The 16,471-nt window shown below is 41.4% G+C and overlaps 1 protein-coding gene across 1 annotated transcript in view; it reads right to left on the bottom strand.

Moving 5' to 3' along the window:
- Window positions 1-11,873, bottom strand: part of LOC132901269 (E3 ubiquitin/ISG15 ligase TRIM25-like) — a 29,280-nt gene extending 17,407 nt beyond the window's left edge. Inside the window, exons 1-5 of the mRNA XM_060943585.1 lie at window positions 11,289-11,873; window positions 5,114-5,209; window positions 2,808-3,041; window positions 2,437-2,619; window positions 1,002-1,044 (exon numbers count right to left, since the gene is read on the bottom strand). Of these exons, the coding sequence (XP_060799568.1) occupies window positions 1,002-1,044; window positions 2,437-2,619; window positions 2,808-3,041; window positions 5,114-5,209; window positions 11,289-11,873 (1,141 nt within the window). The remainder of the gene's footprint in view (window positions 1-1,001; window positions 1,045-2,436; window positions 2,620-2,807; window positions 3,042-5,113; window positions 5,210-11,288) is intronic.
- Window positions 11,874-16,471: the final 4,598 nt, after the last annotated feature.

Genomic DNA, 16,471 nt, shown 5'->3' with positions numbered 1-16,471 from the left:
CGATTAAACAGAAGAACCACATCAGGTATCTTGGAGTAGTTTTCGACTCTCACCTCATCAGGAGGAAACACATCCACCAGTAGAGCAAGAAAATCTCCAGAGGCTTTGGAATTATTGCTGAGCTTCATCACTATGTTTCTCAAAGTATTCTAACTCAGCTGTACTACTCTCTTATTTATTCTTTTTTAATATATGGTGTTACAGTTTGGGGTAATACTTATGAGGCTACCCTTTGACCGATAACTGGACTCCAGAAGAAAGCTGTCAGAATTATTAATTTAGCTTCTTTTAATGAACACACACCTCCTATTTTTAAAAAGCTGGAGATGATGAAATTCTCTGATGTTATAGATTACTTAAACAGTATTTTTATGTTTAAATTTCATTCTAGTTTATTTGGTGCCTGCCTTTGATAACTTTGACAATTTTAGCATCAAGGCACAAGTATAAAACTTGACTGGCTTCGAGATCTTCATTTTGTGTTCCTTCAGCCAGAACTAACGATGGCAAGTTTAATATTCGCTTCAAAGCTGCTGCTCTCTGGAACAGTATTGATGAATCTTTCCAGAGTCTTAGCTTCAGCAATTTCAAGCGTTCTATCAAAAGTACGATTATCACTTCAGATCAGCATTCCTTTCTCTTTTCCTCACACTGTCATTTCATTCTTTCCCTCTTTTTATTGTTTTCTGTATTTGTTGAAATATTGTATTTTATCATTGTGCCTCTGTGCGACTAGCTTTCTTCTTTATAACAGTAATCCATTATTTTTTTCTGCCGAGTGAGATTAGATTACTAGTTTACTAGATTACTAGGCAGAATTTTATCCTTCGTATGTATTAGATTTGTGTGTGTGTGTAACTCAATTTCTGTGTGTGATATAAATAAACTATTATTGATACACATTCTGTGTGATGTAGGTCAAAATAAAGACCATCATGTGGGAGGTCCTCCTCTGAGTTGAAGAGTGTGTGTGTGTGTGTGTGTGTGTTAGTTACACCTACACTGCAGGAAATCTTCTCTGCTCTTTGGTTTTGAGGGTAAAATCATGTGAACTGCTGCAGCTGTAGAGACACAGAGACAAAATGGAGACTGAAAAATGACACGAAAACAGTTTAAAGCATGAAAATGAAAAATTAGATTCCTCACTGCTCTCAGTCAGACACGAGTTAGAGATCGGCCAAAATGTCATCACACTGTGCAGCATTTGAATGTAAGAATCATGAGAAGCAAAAAACTTTTCCCAGCTGACGCTCTGACAATGTGTGTGTTTTTTTACTTTCTGATGGATTTTATGGAGGAATTAAGGCCTCGGTTCTGATCTAATGTTCATCATATTTGTTATGTGTAAAGTTCAATAAGATTAGTTTGTGGAATTGTGATTAAGGTCCTGTTTATCTGGGAAATTTATTTGTAATTTGCACATGTAATTTCTGAGGCGGGCGGCATGGTGGTGTAGTGGTTAGCGCTGTCGCCTCACAGCGAGAAGGTCCGGGTTTGAGCCCAGTGGCCTGCGAGGGCCTTTCTGTGCGGAGTTTGCATGTTCTCCCCGTGTCCGCGTGGGTTTCCTCCAGGTGCTCCGGTTTCCCCCACAGTCCAAAGACATGCAGGTTAGGTTAACTGGTGACTCTAAATTGACCGTAGGTGTGAATGTGAGTGTGAATGGTTGTCTGTGTCTATGCGTCAGCCCTGTGATGACCTGGCGACTTGTCCAGGGTGAACCCCGCCTCTCGCCCGTAGTCAGCTGGGATAGGCTCCAGCTTGCCTGCGACCCTGTAGAACAGGATAAAGCGGCTAGAGAGAATGAGATGAGATGAATTTCTGAGGCTAAAGGCCTCTGCATGCTCTTGCGACAAGGCTTTCGCAGATAGCTTTTCTCAGACAGTTGTAATTTATCGTTGAGCGGGGAGCAATAGGCGTGCGCAATGTTATTCACCACCACAACGCAAGGGGGCGCGAAGTCGCGAAATCGCTAGGAGTAGTTGGTGGGTGTGGTTAGTGGAGTGTTTATCCTCCGGTAATGACTAGAACTGGAGTCGTATAGATGTACGTACTTCCTCACTTCCTTGATCAACCGCTCTTCGTGCTGCTCCATCTTCGCTTGTGTTTTTAAAAATGGCGGTCGTGAAAACAAACCAAACCGGGAAAGTAGGGAAGCGGAAGTGCGTGTACAGCGGATGTAGAGTGGACCAATCAGAGCCCTCATCTGCGAGGCTGTCTGCGGTGGTCACAATTTTTGGGAGGTGCGCGCAGAGCGTCTGTGAAGGGGGGGGGGTTCGCCGATGCCATCTGCGACGCCATCTGCGACGCCATCTGCGAGGACTGGGTTGTCAGCATAAATTGGCCTTAATACTAACGCTTTGTGATTTGATGCGGTTTTGTTCCTGCTTACGTTTTATTTCCATTACATTAATTTTATGGCTCTCTTTACTGTGATACAGAACAAATGTTTGTTTGTTTACCTTGTGGATGGATTACATTGAATTCCTCCTCACAGATTTCCTCGACTCGTTTTTTCAGATCTGAGAGAGATTTCCTCACTCCATCAAATGAGAGAAGTTGATTGACAGTGAAGCTGGGTGAGTCGTCACATCCAGGAGAAACACAGAGAGACGGGAAACTCTACAGAGAGGAAACACAGAATAGAGAAGGAGAAAAGTGTAGGAGAGGAACGAATGAATCTCAGACTGAATCAGACCAAAGACACACTTGGGATCTCAGACAGGAACATTTATTGTTGCTGTAATGAGCTTTTAGGAGGAAACTTTGTGAGGAACAGCGCCCTCTGTAGATCAGACAGTGAGTGTTACCTGGAGGAAGTGGATGTGATTGTGTGTGTGTGAAAGCTGCTCCAGCTCAGTGACTCTCCTCTGAAGATCAGCAATCTCCTGCTCCAGTTGCTTCAGGAGTCGCTCAGCTTGATTCAGTTCAGCTTTCTCCTGAGCTCTGATCAGCTCCGTCATCTCCGAGCGCTTTTTCTCCATGGAGCTGATCATCTCAGTAAAGATCCTCTCACTGTCATCTACTGCTGCCTGTGAACGCTTCTGTTAGTACACACACAAAATGGAGGTCTAATCGAATACTCTAAAAATAAACTCTCTCTCGAGATATTTGAGTTGTTTTTGTTAAACCCCGGGTTTTCATTCCTTGTTTTTTTAGTTCACTATTTTAAGGAGATACGCAGAACCTTTATTTTTAAATACATTTCTGAGTGGATAGTATCTCCATCCTTGACTCTTGTATGCTGCATAAATAGGAATCAAAAAAATATTTTTTTGAGAGTTAAACTCGACCGCAAATTTGGCATTGGAGCTGCCCCGCTGAGCCAGCCAGCCCTGAGCGCGTGAGGTCACTGCGGGAACCGGTTTTAAGGCCGCGGCCTTTGACAGCTATAGACCAAAGTCATATAAATAAAAATTTATGGTGAAAGTAAGAAATACCGTTACCGACTTGCTCAACTAAGACTGATTTGACTTCATTGATTGTGGGTTAACTCTCATGAAAACAGGATGGGTGTTATAACTTATGCAACATACATGTACATGCATCTATTCATTCTCATCTCATTATCTCTAGCGGCTTTATCCTGTTCTCCAGGGTCGCAGGCAAGCTGGAGCCTATCCCAGCTGACTACGGGCAAAAGGCGGGGTACACCCTGGACAAGTTGCCAGGTCATCACAGGGCTTACAGATAGACACAGACAACCATTCACACTCACATTCACACCTACAGTCAATTTAGAGTCACCAGTTAACCTAACCTGCATGTCTTTGGACTGTGGGGGAAACCGGAGCACCCGGAGGAAACCCACGCGGACACGGGGAGAACATGCAAACTCCACACAGAAAGGCCCTCGCCGGCCATGGGGCTCGAACCCGGACCTTCTTGCTGTGAGGCGACAGCGCTAACCACTACACCACCGTGCCGCCCACATGCATCTATTTTCACTGATAAAACGTAAAAGGCTCATTAAATAATCAGATGAACTGAGAATCACATTCTGAAGCAAATTAAATAAATCTTAGACCGGTAACTTAAATACACAATACAAGTTACATGTATTAATCTAAATGCAGGTAAACGTGTTGTTTTTGTTGTTTTGTATCCAAATGAGAGTCGGAGCTTGCCCGTCTGTGTTCTCGCTTCTTGAAGGCCGATCTTGTGGCCGATTGTTTTGAAACAATCTAACGTTCAGTTGTTCATTCAGTTCTCCATTCATTCGCTTCTTCCACGTAAGGGTGAGATGGCAACAATATCCAGTTTAGAAATCAGATGGCTGCTCCATTCATTCTTCATTTTCTCCATACTGAGTACTCCTCCATTACTGCTCGGCTCAGGCAATTACTAAAACCTGGGACGGGACATCGCCGGTTTTCGCAACAACCGCAGGGAGGTCGCTGCCTGAGCAATAATATGTCACGTCCCGTTACATCCTGGGTTTTACCAACAACCCTCGGCTCAAACTGTGGGAGAGCTGGTGCCACTGAACTTACTTTCCTTTTTTAAAAAAATTTATTTTTTTATTTTTCCTTTTCTCATAGTTTTATTTAATTGTTGATACTGCACCCTCTTTCAAAACTGGCTTATAGCCAACGCTCCTCAACAGATCAGAGGTTTCGTACAAGTCTTCAGTAAAATGTGCAGAGCAGAGGAGAGACCACTTCGTAGGCGCCCAATGTGCCTGTGAACTTCTCGCAAAATGCATCCAAATCTTTGCAGTTTGAACATTTTTGGGCCATGAATGCAACATAAATCCACCTTCTGTCATGTTGCTGCACCGGCCAGCAACACATCTACGTGGCATGGCGATAAATTAGCTCAAAACGTACACTGGAAGTTGCAGTTACTTCTGTGTTTTAGTATAGCGGAAATGGCGATGGGACCGATAGCCTTCCTGCTGTGACGTTACAGACGTCAAGGTCATTCACTCAGGCCGCTACCTATATGAATCATTTTAATCATAAATATTACGATATTAGATTTATTGTTAACGCTTAAAACTATTCCTGTGCCATTCTTGGGGTCTCAAGGCATTTATGAACAAAAAATGAGGCCATGGTTCTGCGTATCTCCTTTAAGCAGGTTAATTGAAACACAGCTACTCTTCACTCCTCACCTTAATAGTGTCCACAGCCTGTTTCAGCTCCTGCACCTCCTTCTGCTTCTCCTGGATCCTTTGCTGGGATTTCATCTGCTCCTCCTTTAGCTCATTCTGAGAACAAATAAAAAACATTTTAAATACATTTCATCATCTTCTACACAATTATAGCCAAAAAGAAAAAAAAAACAAACTAAAAAAAGTCAATAAAAACATTTCAATGAAAACTAGAAATATCACCTCTAGAACTAACTAAAATTAAAAGACACCCAAAATTGAAGTGACTTCTATCTTCATATGTTTGCACCACTTATGATATAAGTTTAGTTTTCTGTGAAAATGTCAACTGATTGTTATTTCAATGTTATTTGTGTGACAGAAACATCAAGGTAGTTCAGCAATATCCTCTGGAGTGAAACTGTTCAAAAGGCAGCTGTGACTTTCAATGGGATTCACGGACAGACTGATCTGAGAAAAAACGTGATGAGTGCTTCCGGGAATGCGAAAGAGCTGCCAGATTCATTGCAACTGGCGTTTGGTGGACTGGGGTGCGATCAGGGATTGAAAGGAGTTCTAGATGAGTGTGAAACTAATGATTTGGAGGAGTTTTCAGAAGAGAATGACAGTGAGAGTACTATAAAAGTGAAAGTGAAGTCAGGTAAATGGAATTACCACCAATTAGATGCTTTAAATGTCAGCGATATGGACACATTTCTTCTGTGTGCAAGTCAAAACCTAGGTGTGCTAGATGTGGAGGCGAACATGAATATGGTAAATGTGAGGAAGGAACAAAAATCAAGTGCTGTAACTGTGGAGGTGAACACAGTGCGGCCTATAAAGGGTGTGAGATGTATAAAAGTGCAATTCACGTGCAAAGTGTTAAGGTGAAAGAGAGCATTACTTATGCCGAAGCTATTAAAAAGGTTGACAAAGAAAACAAAGTAAAATCAAGGGTTAAAGGAAGTATGACTCCTGTAGTTTTACCCCCGAGTCAAACTCAAATGACTCTGAAATGCTGTAAAGTAACTGAAGAGACTTTAATTGTGGAGAAGAAAAAAATTCATTGCTTTTATGGTGGAAGTGGTTAATTGCTCAGCCCAAGTAGCAAGTAGAATTGATAGAATTAAAATAATTTAAAAAGCAGTGGAAAATTATCTAGAGATTCATGAATTGTCAGTTGATTCCATTCACAATATGCTATTAGGGGTATCTGATAGTCAAGCACCACGTGGCAGTTAATAATGACTTTATCTATTCTACAGTGGAATGCCAGGAGCTTAATTGCTAATGGTCAGGAACTAAAACACTTTATTGAGGAACAAGTTGTTAAACCAAACATTATCTTTATACAGGAAATCAGGTTAAAACCATCACTTGATTTAATAATATATGGATACCTAGCAGTGCATAAAGACAGGGATACTGCAGGAGATGGAGTGGCCACATTTATTCAGCAGTGGATTAATTACAGAGCTTTAAATATAGATAAAGAGGTTGAAGCAGTTCTGGTTGAGATTTGGGTCAGTAAAACTAAGGTTAAAATTATCAACTTTTATAACCCTGGTAAAAGAATCTTGAGAGAGATGCTAGATGGTATGTCTCATCTCATTATCTCTAGCCACTTTATCCTGTTCTACAGGGTCGCAGGCGAGCTGGATCCTATCCCAGCTGACTACGGGTGAAAGGCGGGGTACACTCTGGACAAGTCGCCAGGTCATCATAGGGCTGACACATAGACACAGACAACCATTCACACTCACATTCACACCTACGGTCAATTTAGAGTCACCAGTTAACCTAACCTGCATCTCTTTGGACTGTGGGGAAAACCGGAGCACCCGGAGGAAACCCACGCGGACACAGGGAGAACATGCAAACTCCGCACAGAAAGGCCCTCGCCGGCCCCGGGGCTCGAACCCAGACCTTCTTGCTGTGAGGCGACAGCGCTAACCACTACACCACCGTGCCGCCCTGAGTTAAACTCAATCATTACAAATATATTATGAGTCAGCAGAAGAGGTTCTTGGCAAATCTTCTGGGATGGGGAAAAAGAGAATGGTACCTTGGTGGTCAGATGATTGTAAGGAAGCAATTAAAGCTAGAAATAAAGCTTTCAAAATTGTTCAATCAAACCATTCCTATACCAATTTAATGGGATACAAAAAAAAAAAATCACATTCAAAAGGTTAAAAGAATTATAAGAGAAGCTAAAAGGAAATATTGGCGTGATTTCTGTTCTAAAATAGGGCAGAAGTCAAAGGGGATGATGTTTGGAGCATAATTAAAAAGATGGGAGGCATTAGAAGGGAGTTTTCCTTACCTGTGATTAAAAACAATGATGTGGAGGCAGTAACTAATCAAGAGAAAGCAGAGATGCTTGCGAAAAGTTTTGTTAAGGTTCATAGTTCACAGAACTTAACTGATGAAGAATTGTCTTGGAGAGTTAAAGTAATAGATGAGAATAGAGGATGACTGGAAAAGCAGGTAATAAGTGAGAGTGTACTTGATAAGGATTTTACATTATTTGAGCTGAGGAGAGCGTTAGATGGGGTTAGGAACACTTCACCAGGGAAAGATGGTATATGTTATAAAATGATTAATGAAGTCAATGACGTGGCTAAATATGTAATTTTAAGTCTTTTTAATAAGATTTGGGAGCAAGGTAGATTGCCTTTGTGTTGGAAACATTCTGTAGTGGTTCCGATTGGAAAACCAGGGAAGGATAAAACTGAAGTTAAAAGTTATAGGCCAATAGCATTAACATCTAATTTATGTAAGATTATGGAAAGAATGATCACTAGAAGGCTAGTGTATGAAACTGAAAAAAAGAGGTCTAGTCTCCCCACACCAGAGCGGCTTCCGTAGTGGACGTACTACAATGGACCCTATTGTATGTTTAGAAAATGAAATAAGGAAAGCACAAGTCAATCACGAATCAGTTTTAGCAACATTATTTGATAGAGAGAAAGCGCATGATATGCTATGGAAGGAAGGGTTGTTAATTAAGCTGAATAGGATGGGTATTGGTGGTAAGATGTTTAACTGGATTAGAGACTTCCTAAAGGACAGAACAATAGAAGTAAGAGTTGGGGTTAATTTCTCTAACATCGATTCAATAGAAAATGGAACATCTCAAGGTAGTGTATGCAGTCCAGTACTGTTCAACATTATCATTAATGATGTTTTTAATAAAATAGATGACATTCGAATCAATAGAGCATTATATGCTGATGATGGAGCTTTGTGGATAAAAGGATAAAATATTGATATTAGAACTAAAATGCAATTAGTTATCAACAAGGTATAAAAATGGGCATGTGAGTGGGGTTTTCATTTGTCTGTAGAAAAGACTCAATTTATTTGTTTTTCAAAGAAAAGAGTGAGTCCCACACTAGAGCTTAAGTTGTATAACCAGTCCTTAGAGCAAGTTAATATTGTTAGGTACTTGTGAGTTTGGTTTGATGTCAAGTTAACATTTAAGGAACATATTCAGAAAATAACTGAGAAATGCAAAAAGGGCATTAATGTTTTGAAATGTTTATCAGGGTACAACTGGGGAGCCTCAGGGATGTCCCTTAAAAGAATGTATATTGCACTGATAAGATCAGTTTCAGATTATGGCTGTATTGTGTATCTTTCAGCATTGAAGACATTGCTTAATGAACTCAATAGAATGCAGGCTAAAAGTCTCAGGATATGTTGTGGTGCATTTAGAACTCCTTCCATACCAGCGTTGCAAGTAGAATCAGGAGAAATGCCCTTAAGCCTCAGACATCTTAAGTTGAGTGTGGCTTACTGGATTAATTTAAATGGACATGAGGCATCACACCCTACTGAAAAAGTTCTCAATAAGTGTTGGGAGTATGGTAGATCCCAGATTAGTAGCTTTGGATGGAATGGTAACAAATTAGCAAATCAATTGGGAATAGATGATATCATTTGTAGTAAGACTGTGCCCCTGGTAACAACTCCACCTTGGTTGTTTTGCTCCCCTACGGTGATCATGGAAACCAAAGAGATAGCTAAATCTGGAGGAGTGGATCAGAACGTAGAGCAATATTTAGGAAGTAGGTACTATAATACAACACAGGTTTATACAGATGCATCTAAAGATTCAGAGGGTAAAACAGGTATTGCAGTTTATATCCCTGATTACAAAATCTCTATTAAAAAGAGAACATCAGATCATCTGTCTATATTTGCAGCTGAAATGACAGCCATTATTATTGCATTACAGTGGATAGAAGAAACTAGGCCCCCTAAAGCAGTTATTTGTTCCGATTCTGTGTCATCTCTCACATCCGTTCAAAGTGGAGAATCGTCATGCCGACAGGACTTATTGAATCAAATTAATAATATCTTATTTGCAATCAGTCAACAGGGAATATCAATCCAGTTTGTATGGGTTCCAGCCCATAAAGGAGTTGGTGGCAATGAGGAAGCAGACAAGCTGGCAAAAGAGGCAACCAAAGAAGAGGAGGTTCAGTTAAGTATTCCACTCAGTAGATCAGAAGTTAAAATGCATATTCTGCACCAATTTAGTTTTTTTATATGAAAGTATGTCCCTTTACCCACTCACCCAGAAGGGTAATTTTGCACAAGGCCATCTGTCTACAGCAGAAAAAAATAAAATAACAAAACGCGTCTGGAAAAATCCCAAGGGAGTCTGGAGCCAGAATCGTGACGTCACCTGCAGAAGCGCCGGCAGGCTGCGAGAGCTTGTGCGGTTTCAGTGCACAGCCTGTGTAGACCAAGCGCTCCCATTTCTCTCTCATTGTCCTGTCTTTTGGAAAACGATGAGTACTAATCCCATCATGATTGGTGTTACTACACCCTCCTACAATACATCTGTTTACCATTTTAATAGTTACACGATAACGAAGAAATTTGCAGAAAATCACCAGGTAATTTTCTCAGAAACAAACCAGCGCTGATGCAGGATTCAGAGGGAGGCGTCCCGCAGATGACATCACGAAAATCAATGTTTGCCGGGAAATTCAAATGCCAAGTTTTTTTCAGCGGCGGACCAATTTGCCTCACATGGCTTGATTTCAACTGAAAATTTCTGGTATTGTGCAAGGTTAAAAAAACAAAAAGCAGAGAATGCAGAATGTTCCAGATATTTGACCAAAGTTTAATATAAAATAGGAGAATTACATCGATCTTGCTCCTGAACTTACCTGTGATATGCACTTTAAGGTACTCATTAAATATAAAGTTAACATATGGCAAGCTGAATGGGATAAGGAGAAGAAAGGTAGACACTTATATAATATACAAAAAGATCTCAAGTAGCAAACCGAGTTACCCAAACAGACAGGAGGAGGTTTGGTTTACAAGACTGAGAATAGGCCATACTGGATTAAATAAGTTTATACGTTGTGAACAAACATCCATCTGGAAAATGTGAACTTTGTGGAGTGAGAGAGGATGTAGATCATGTTCTTTTAAGGTGCTTAAAATTCTACAGACAAAGAGAAAAACTGAAGAGGGAAGTGAATGCAGTCAAGAAAGCCTTTTCTTTAGACACCTTATTAGGTGAGCCGAGATCAGAAAACATCACTTGTGCTTTGATTGCACCTCAGTCCAGTAGATGGCGGTAATACACTTTGCTTGTAAACTGCCATAAAACCTGACAGAAGAAGAAGACTGATCTGAGAGCAGTGCGCGTCATCACTGTTCCCTTTTATTTCTCAGTGAGTTTAGAGGGGGGGAGACATGCATAGTGCACATCTGGATTCATGGGAGTTATTTATTTGTTCAGCAGTAAAATCCAGAGTCATAGTCAGGTTTACTTCTTTAAGGTGCTGTGTGTACATTCAAAACCACACCCAATTCCACTGGAAGAGAACCACACCCAATTTCCACATTCAGAAAGATAGATTTTTTTTTTAACCTGTAGATCATTAAATGTTATGAAATATGATCTCCAGTTACAGAGCTTTAACACAGTCACATGAGCACTTTAGCTGTAAAATGCTGGAAGAAGGTTGTTGGGTGTTGGCTGTTTAAAGCAGACTGACTGGTCTGACCTCTAACATTTCTTTACATATGTCTGTTTGACTGGAAATAAAAATTTACTTCACTGAGAATGACAGTCAGAGAACCAATTAAATCCACTGAATAGAAATTAGATTAGAAATAGAATTTGTATAAAATGACTTGGAAAAGAAGAATGATGTCCAGTTCTCACCTGTTTTTCATTTCTTTCTGCTTTAGTTGAAACTGTATCATGACCTTTATGTTCATCCATTGTACACAAATAACAGATGAAGCTTTGGTCAGTACGACAGAAGATCTCGATCAGTTTGTCGTGTTCAGAGCAGATCTTCTCTTGGAGCTCTGCACAGGCTTCAACTAACTTGTGCTTCTTAAAGGCAGGAGACTGATAGTGAGGTTTAAGATGAGCTTCACAATAGGAGGCCTGACACACCAGACAGGACTTGACAGCTTTGTATTTCCTCCCAGTGCAGGAATCACACTCCACATCTCCAGGTCCAGCGTAACAGTGAGCAGGAGAAGCAGCTTGGAGTTCAGTCTTCTTCAGTTTCTCCACCACTTCAGCCAGCATGTTGTTCCTGTATAGAACAGGCCTTGGGGTGAAAGTCACTCTGCACTGGGGGCAGCTGTAGACGCCCTTCACATCCTCCTGATCCCAGAATCCATTAATACACACCTTACAGTAACTGTGTCCACAGGGAATAGTCACAGGATCCTTCAGGGGATCCAGACACACTGGACAGCTGAACTGATCTACTGAAACACTAGCCTCTGCCATTTTCCTGTACTGAGAGAGAAAGACTCTGAACTTTCTGCTGAGGAATTTCGTTTTCTCTGAAATGAACTTCCTGTTTCTGTGTGGCAGAGAGAGTGGGCGTGGCTTTAAAGAGAGAACCGCTTTTTTGTAATGTGTAAGGCGTGGCCTGGCTATGTTAGCAAATAGCTATTCAGTGTGAAGAGATTTGAAACAGTGTGTGTGTGTGTTTCCTACAGGGCGTATAGACTTGAACAGTCTTACCAGTGATAGTTTAAACGAACAATGAATGCATCTCTCTCCCTCTCTCATGAACAGGATTCTGAAGTGATTAATTGATCTGACCATCCATCCATTCTCTGTAACTGTAATTTAAAAACATCTTTTATTAGGATGCAGTGCAAAGCACTGCAACTATTGTTCTTCTACATATTTCTTCCTCTTCTTCTTCTTCCTCCTACGCAAATTTCGATTTCGAATAACTCGATAACCGTACGTCGCACACAGACAAACAATATATCAAAACGTGCGGCTCGATCGGACTCGCTACGCTATTACTTTTCTCTACAGAATACGATTTTTTCGCGATGTAGTCGCGAAAAAATTGCCCCAAAAAACCCCATTCATTTCTATGGAATTAATTGAAAAAAAAAGCTCTTTTTCAACGTTTTTCAAACGTCCGCTGCTCTGGCATGCTTTCACCTAGAGACGTGATTCAAACTCTAAAACGTAGGAAAACTTCTCCTCTGTGGATCTGGCATTCAACTTTTCTGCTAGGTTCTACACTTTCGGTTCAGTCCCGGCTCAACCGCCATGTGGGTTCTGGGAGAAAATCCGGCTTTTGAATGGGTGTCTATTGCGTTACACACCAGTGAAGCTCGTTAACTTGGAGTGGAGAGAGGTTGAAAATAAAGCTCAAACTTTCTCGCTTTAACTGTGTTTTCAGCCACAAATTTCACTCTGCAGAAATGATTTTCTCAAAAGTAGTAGGAAAACTTGTCCTGATTCACACAATGTGTCTACCTAAATGATAGGATTTACAGTTTTTGAATGACAAGCGTCAAACTGAGGACAGGGCAGCTGACAGCCCTCATTGACACCCATTATAAACGTGAGAGAAAAGTCACTCGTTTTTAAACCGCTCTAGTGTCGTTATTTTTAACACGACAGACAAAAAAATACATCATTTTATTCAGGAGACCCTTCTAGCACTCACTGTGAAAGAATTTTGTGAATAGCTGCTTCCGTTGTCGAGTTATTTGTCATTGTTCGAGGCCTGTTCCGTAGTAAAACACAGCACAAAATTCAAGACCTTGTGTGTCTTAGCTCATTGACACCCATTATAAATGTGACAGAAAAGTCAGTCATTTTTAAATTGCTCTAGTGTCCTTATTTTTAACACGACAGAGAAAAAAAATACATCATTTTATTCAGGAGACCCTTCTAGCGCTCACTGTGAAAGAATTTTGTGAATAGCTGCTTTCGTGATCGAGTTATTTGTCGTTGTTCGAGGCCTGGTCCTGAGCAAAAAAACAGCAGAAAACTCAATACCTTGTGTGTCTTAGCTCTCCTGAGGCCCGTCGCCATGCCGACTGGGGCCAATGACAGGGCAGGTGGGGGGGGGGGGGGGTTGCTGTCTCAAGCACACACATAAATCATGCTCAAAATTTCAAACTTAAACTGTGTTTTCAGCCACAAATTTCACACTACAGACATAATTTTCTCAAAAGTAGTAGTCACACTTGTCCCAAAAAACCCCCATTCATTTCTATGGAATTAATTGAAAAAAAAAGCACTTTTTCAAACATCCGCTGCTCTGGCATGCTTTCACCTAGAGACGTGATTCAAACTCTAAAACGTAGGAAAACTTCTCCTCTGTGGATCTGGCATTCAACTTTTCTGCTAGGTTCTACACTTTCGGATCAGTCCCGGCTCAAACGCCATGTGGGTTCCGGGAGAAAATCCGGCTTTTGAATGGGTGTCTATTGCGTTACACACCAGTGAAGCTTGTTAAGTCAGAGTGGAGACGGCTTGGAAAAAAAGCTCAAACTTTCTCGCTTAAACTGTGTTTTCAGCCACAAATTTCACTCTACAGACATGATTTTCTCAAAAGTAGTAGGAAAACTTGTCTTGATTCACACAATGTGTCTACCTAAATGATAGGATTTACAGTTTTTGAATGAGAAGCCTCAAACTGAGAAGAGGGCAGCCGAATGGCCTCATTGACACCCATTATAAACATGACAGAAAAACAGCCTCGGTCTGCATGACACTTCACCTTAGCCGCCCACTTTATTAGGAACACTTCTGTTCGTACATACAAACTACAAACACTCTTCTTAGAGTTTAGAGTTTATTTTATTTTTAAAAGGGACAGTGCACAAATTAAACATTATCCTTGTGGTAAGGACAGATGTCTGTCCCAGGTTATAGCAGTACATGCTAATTTCCACCTGTAGTCACTTTTTGTTTATACTCTTGAATAGCTCTTCTTCATGATGGCTGCTGTCTCAAGCACACACATAATCATTGCATTGAAACATCATTGCAGGTCACACATTCACGGCCAGCGAACATGCGTGACCGAATTGCTTCGCGCACTGCATCCTCTCACAATTTCCCCCGGGGAATTGTCCGGTCTAGTATTGAATTTGTTGTAATATTTGCACATAGTTTACTTACATTATGTTTAAATTTCTGATCCCATTCTGAAACCAAAATAATCTAATAAACTACAAAATGGTCAAGCAGTAAAAATAAAAAGATCAGAAAAATGCCCAAGGATAAGATGAAACCACGTGGGTTTCCTCCGGGTGATCCGGTTTCCCCCACAGTCCAAAGACATGCAGGTTAGGTTAACTGGTGACTCTAAATCAACCGTAGGTGTGAATGTGAGTGTGAATGGTTGTCTGTGTCTATGTGTCAGCCCTGTGATGACCTGGCAACTTGTCGAGGGTGTACCCCGCCTTTCGCCCGTAGTCAACTGGGATAGGCTCCAGCTTGCCTGCAACCCTGTAGAACAGGATAAAATGGCTAGAGATAATGAGATACTGTGATACAGGGTTCACCTACTGGTTACTGTCCAGTCTGTGGCAGTAGTCAGTTAATGAACTACGTGGTATTGGGTGTTTTCTATACAAGTCTCTCCACCTAAGGCACTTAGTCCTGTCCCCTAAATCAGCTAGGTATCATATGCTAGAGTATGTGTAGTCAGAATGTATTCTTTCAGCTATCACCATGTGATTGGAATGATCAGTTAATATGTCATGAACCCATATTTTTCCAGCTGAGAAGTCTGCCCCCTGGAGTACCTGTGGTGTGAGACACTGCTCCTGTAATATGTGCATTAATCTCCGTCACTGGACAAACTAGCAAATACTACTTATACCATGTATGAGGTTCACAATTAGGTACAGAATGAAGAATGCGTTGGAATGCACAGTCTGTCATGTGGCTGTGTGTGTTGATGTGTCGTTGCTCGTGTTCGTTGGTCCCCCTAAGCAGCTCTTGATAGCAGAGTGTCCACTCACAGTGCAACGAGGCCCCCTGAGGGCTTCTTGAATGCTATCTTAATCTCCTTCCTGTACCAGGGCCTCCTTGTGCTGCTTGTCTGTTGGTTCAGGTACTCTTCTGCAGTGGCTGGCGTGTACCCATGTGGCTCTGTTGTCCACTTTTACAGCTGACTGTGTGGTGAGCAGCACTTGGGATGGTCCCGTCCACCTGGGCTTGTTCCACTTCGTCCCTCTGAAGTCCTTTATCACCACTCCATCACCAGGTTTCAGGTCATGCAATGGTCCCAGCACCGGGACTGGTAAGGCTGATCTCACCCATTTGTGAATATTATTCAGAGCAGAAGAGAGTGTTCCACAGTAATTCAACATCACATAAGGAAAGGTCAGGGCATCCTGGTGTAATGGGACCTATCCCTGTGTTTGGGGGTCTTCCAAAAAATATCTCAAAGGGGCTCAAACCATGCTTTGGTCTTTCTCTCATTCTCATCTGCATTAATACTATGGGTAGGACCTTTGTCCACCCTAGTCCTGTTTCAGCACAGCATTTGCTCAGTTTATTCTTCAATGTCCCATTCTACCATTCCTCCATTAGCAGGGTGGTATGCACAATGTTTTCTTAAGTCTATCCCCAGATAATTACCCAATTGTTTTAACACCTGGCTTATAAATGGCGTGCCATTATCACTGGAAATCTTCCTTGGAATGCTCCATCGGGGAATTATACCCCATAGGCCTTGGCCACCGCGTCTGAGTCCTTTTTTGCTGTAGGGAAAACTTCTATCCACTTGGAGAATATATCAACCAACACCAAGCAATACCTTTTCCCCCTCACTAGGTGAGAGTAGGCCGGTCGCGATATTCGATATACCGACTTATCGTACGGTAAATGAAAATGAACTTGGTAATTTTTTTTTACTGCGATTTTGGCATTTACGCACTGTACATCTACACAGGGAAGTCGCCAGAGTATTAGCTTCACCCACTGACTGAATAAAACACTGCGCTGTTTTCTGTCGTCTCACACAGCTCTCTGTCAGAGGCGGGGCCTCCCAGCATGCAACAGTTATCCAGCCAGGGGATCCACTGAATGGGGAAAAGACAACAACACAT

This window comes from Neoarius graeffei, chromosome 17 (assembly GCF_027579695.1).
Source record: "Neoarius graeffei isolate fNeoGra1 chromosome 17, fNeoGra1.pri, whole genome shotgun sequence".
NCBI classification, from domain to species: domain Eukaryota; kingdom Metazoa; phylum Chordata; class Actinopteri; order Siluriformes; family Ariidae; genus Neoarius; species Neoarius graeffei.
Note: the sequence above shows the minus strand (reverse complement) of the source record. Positions and strands in the feature narration are given on the sequence as shown.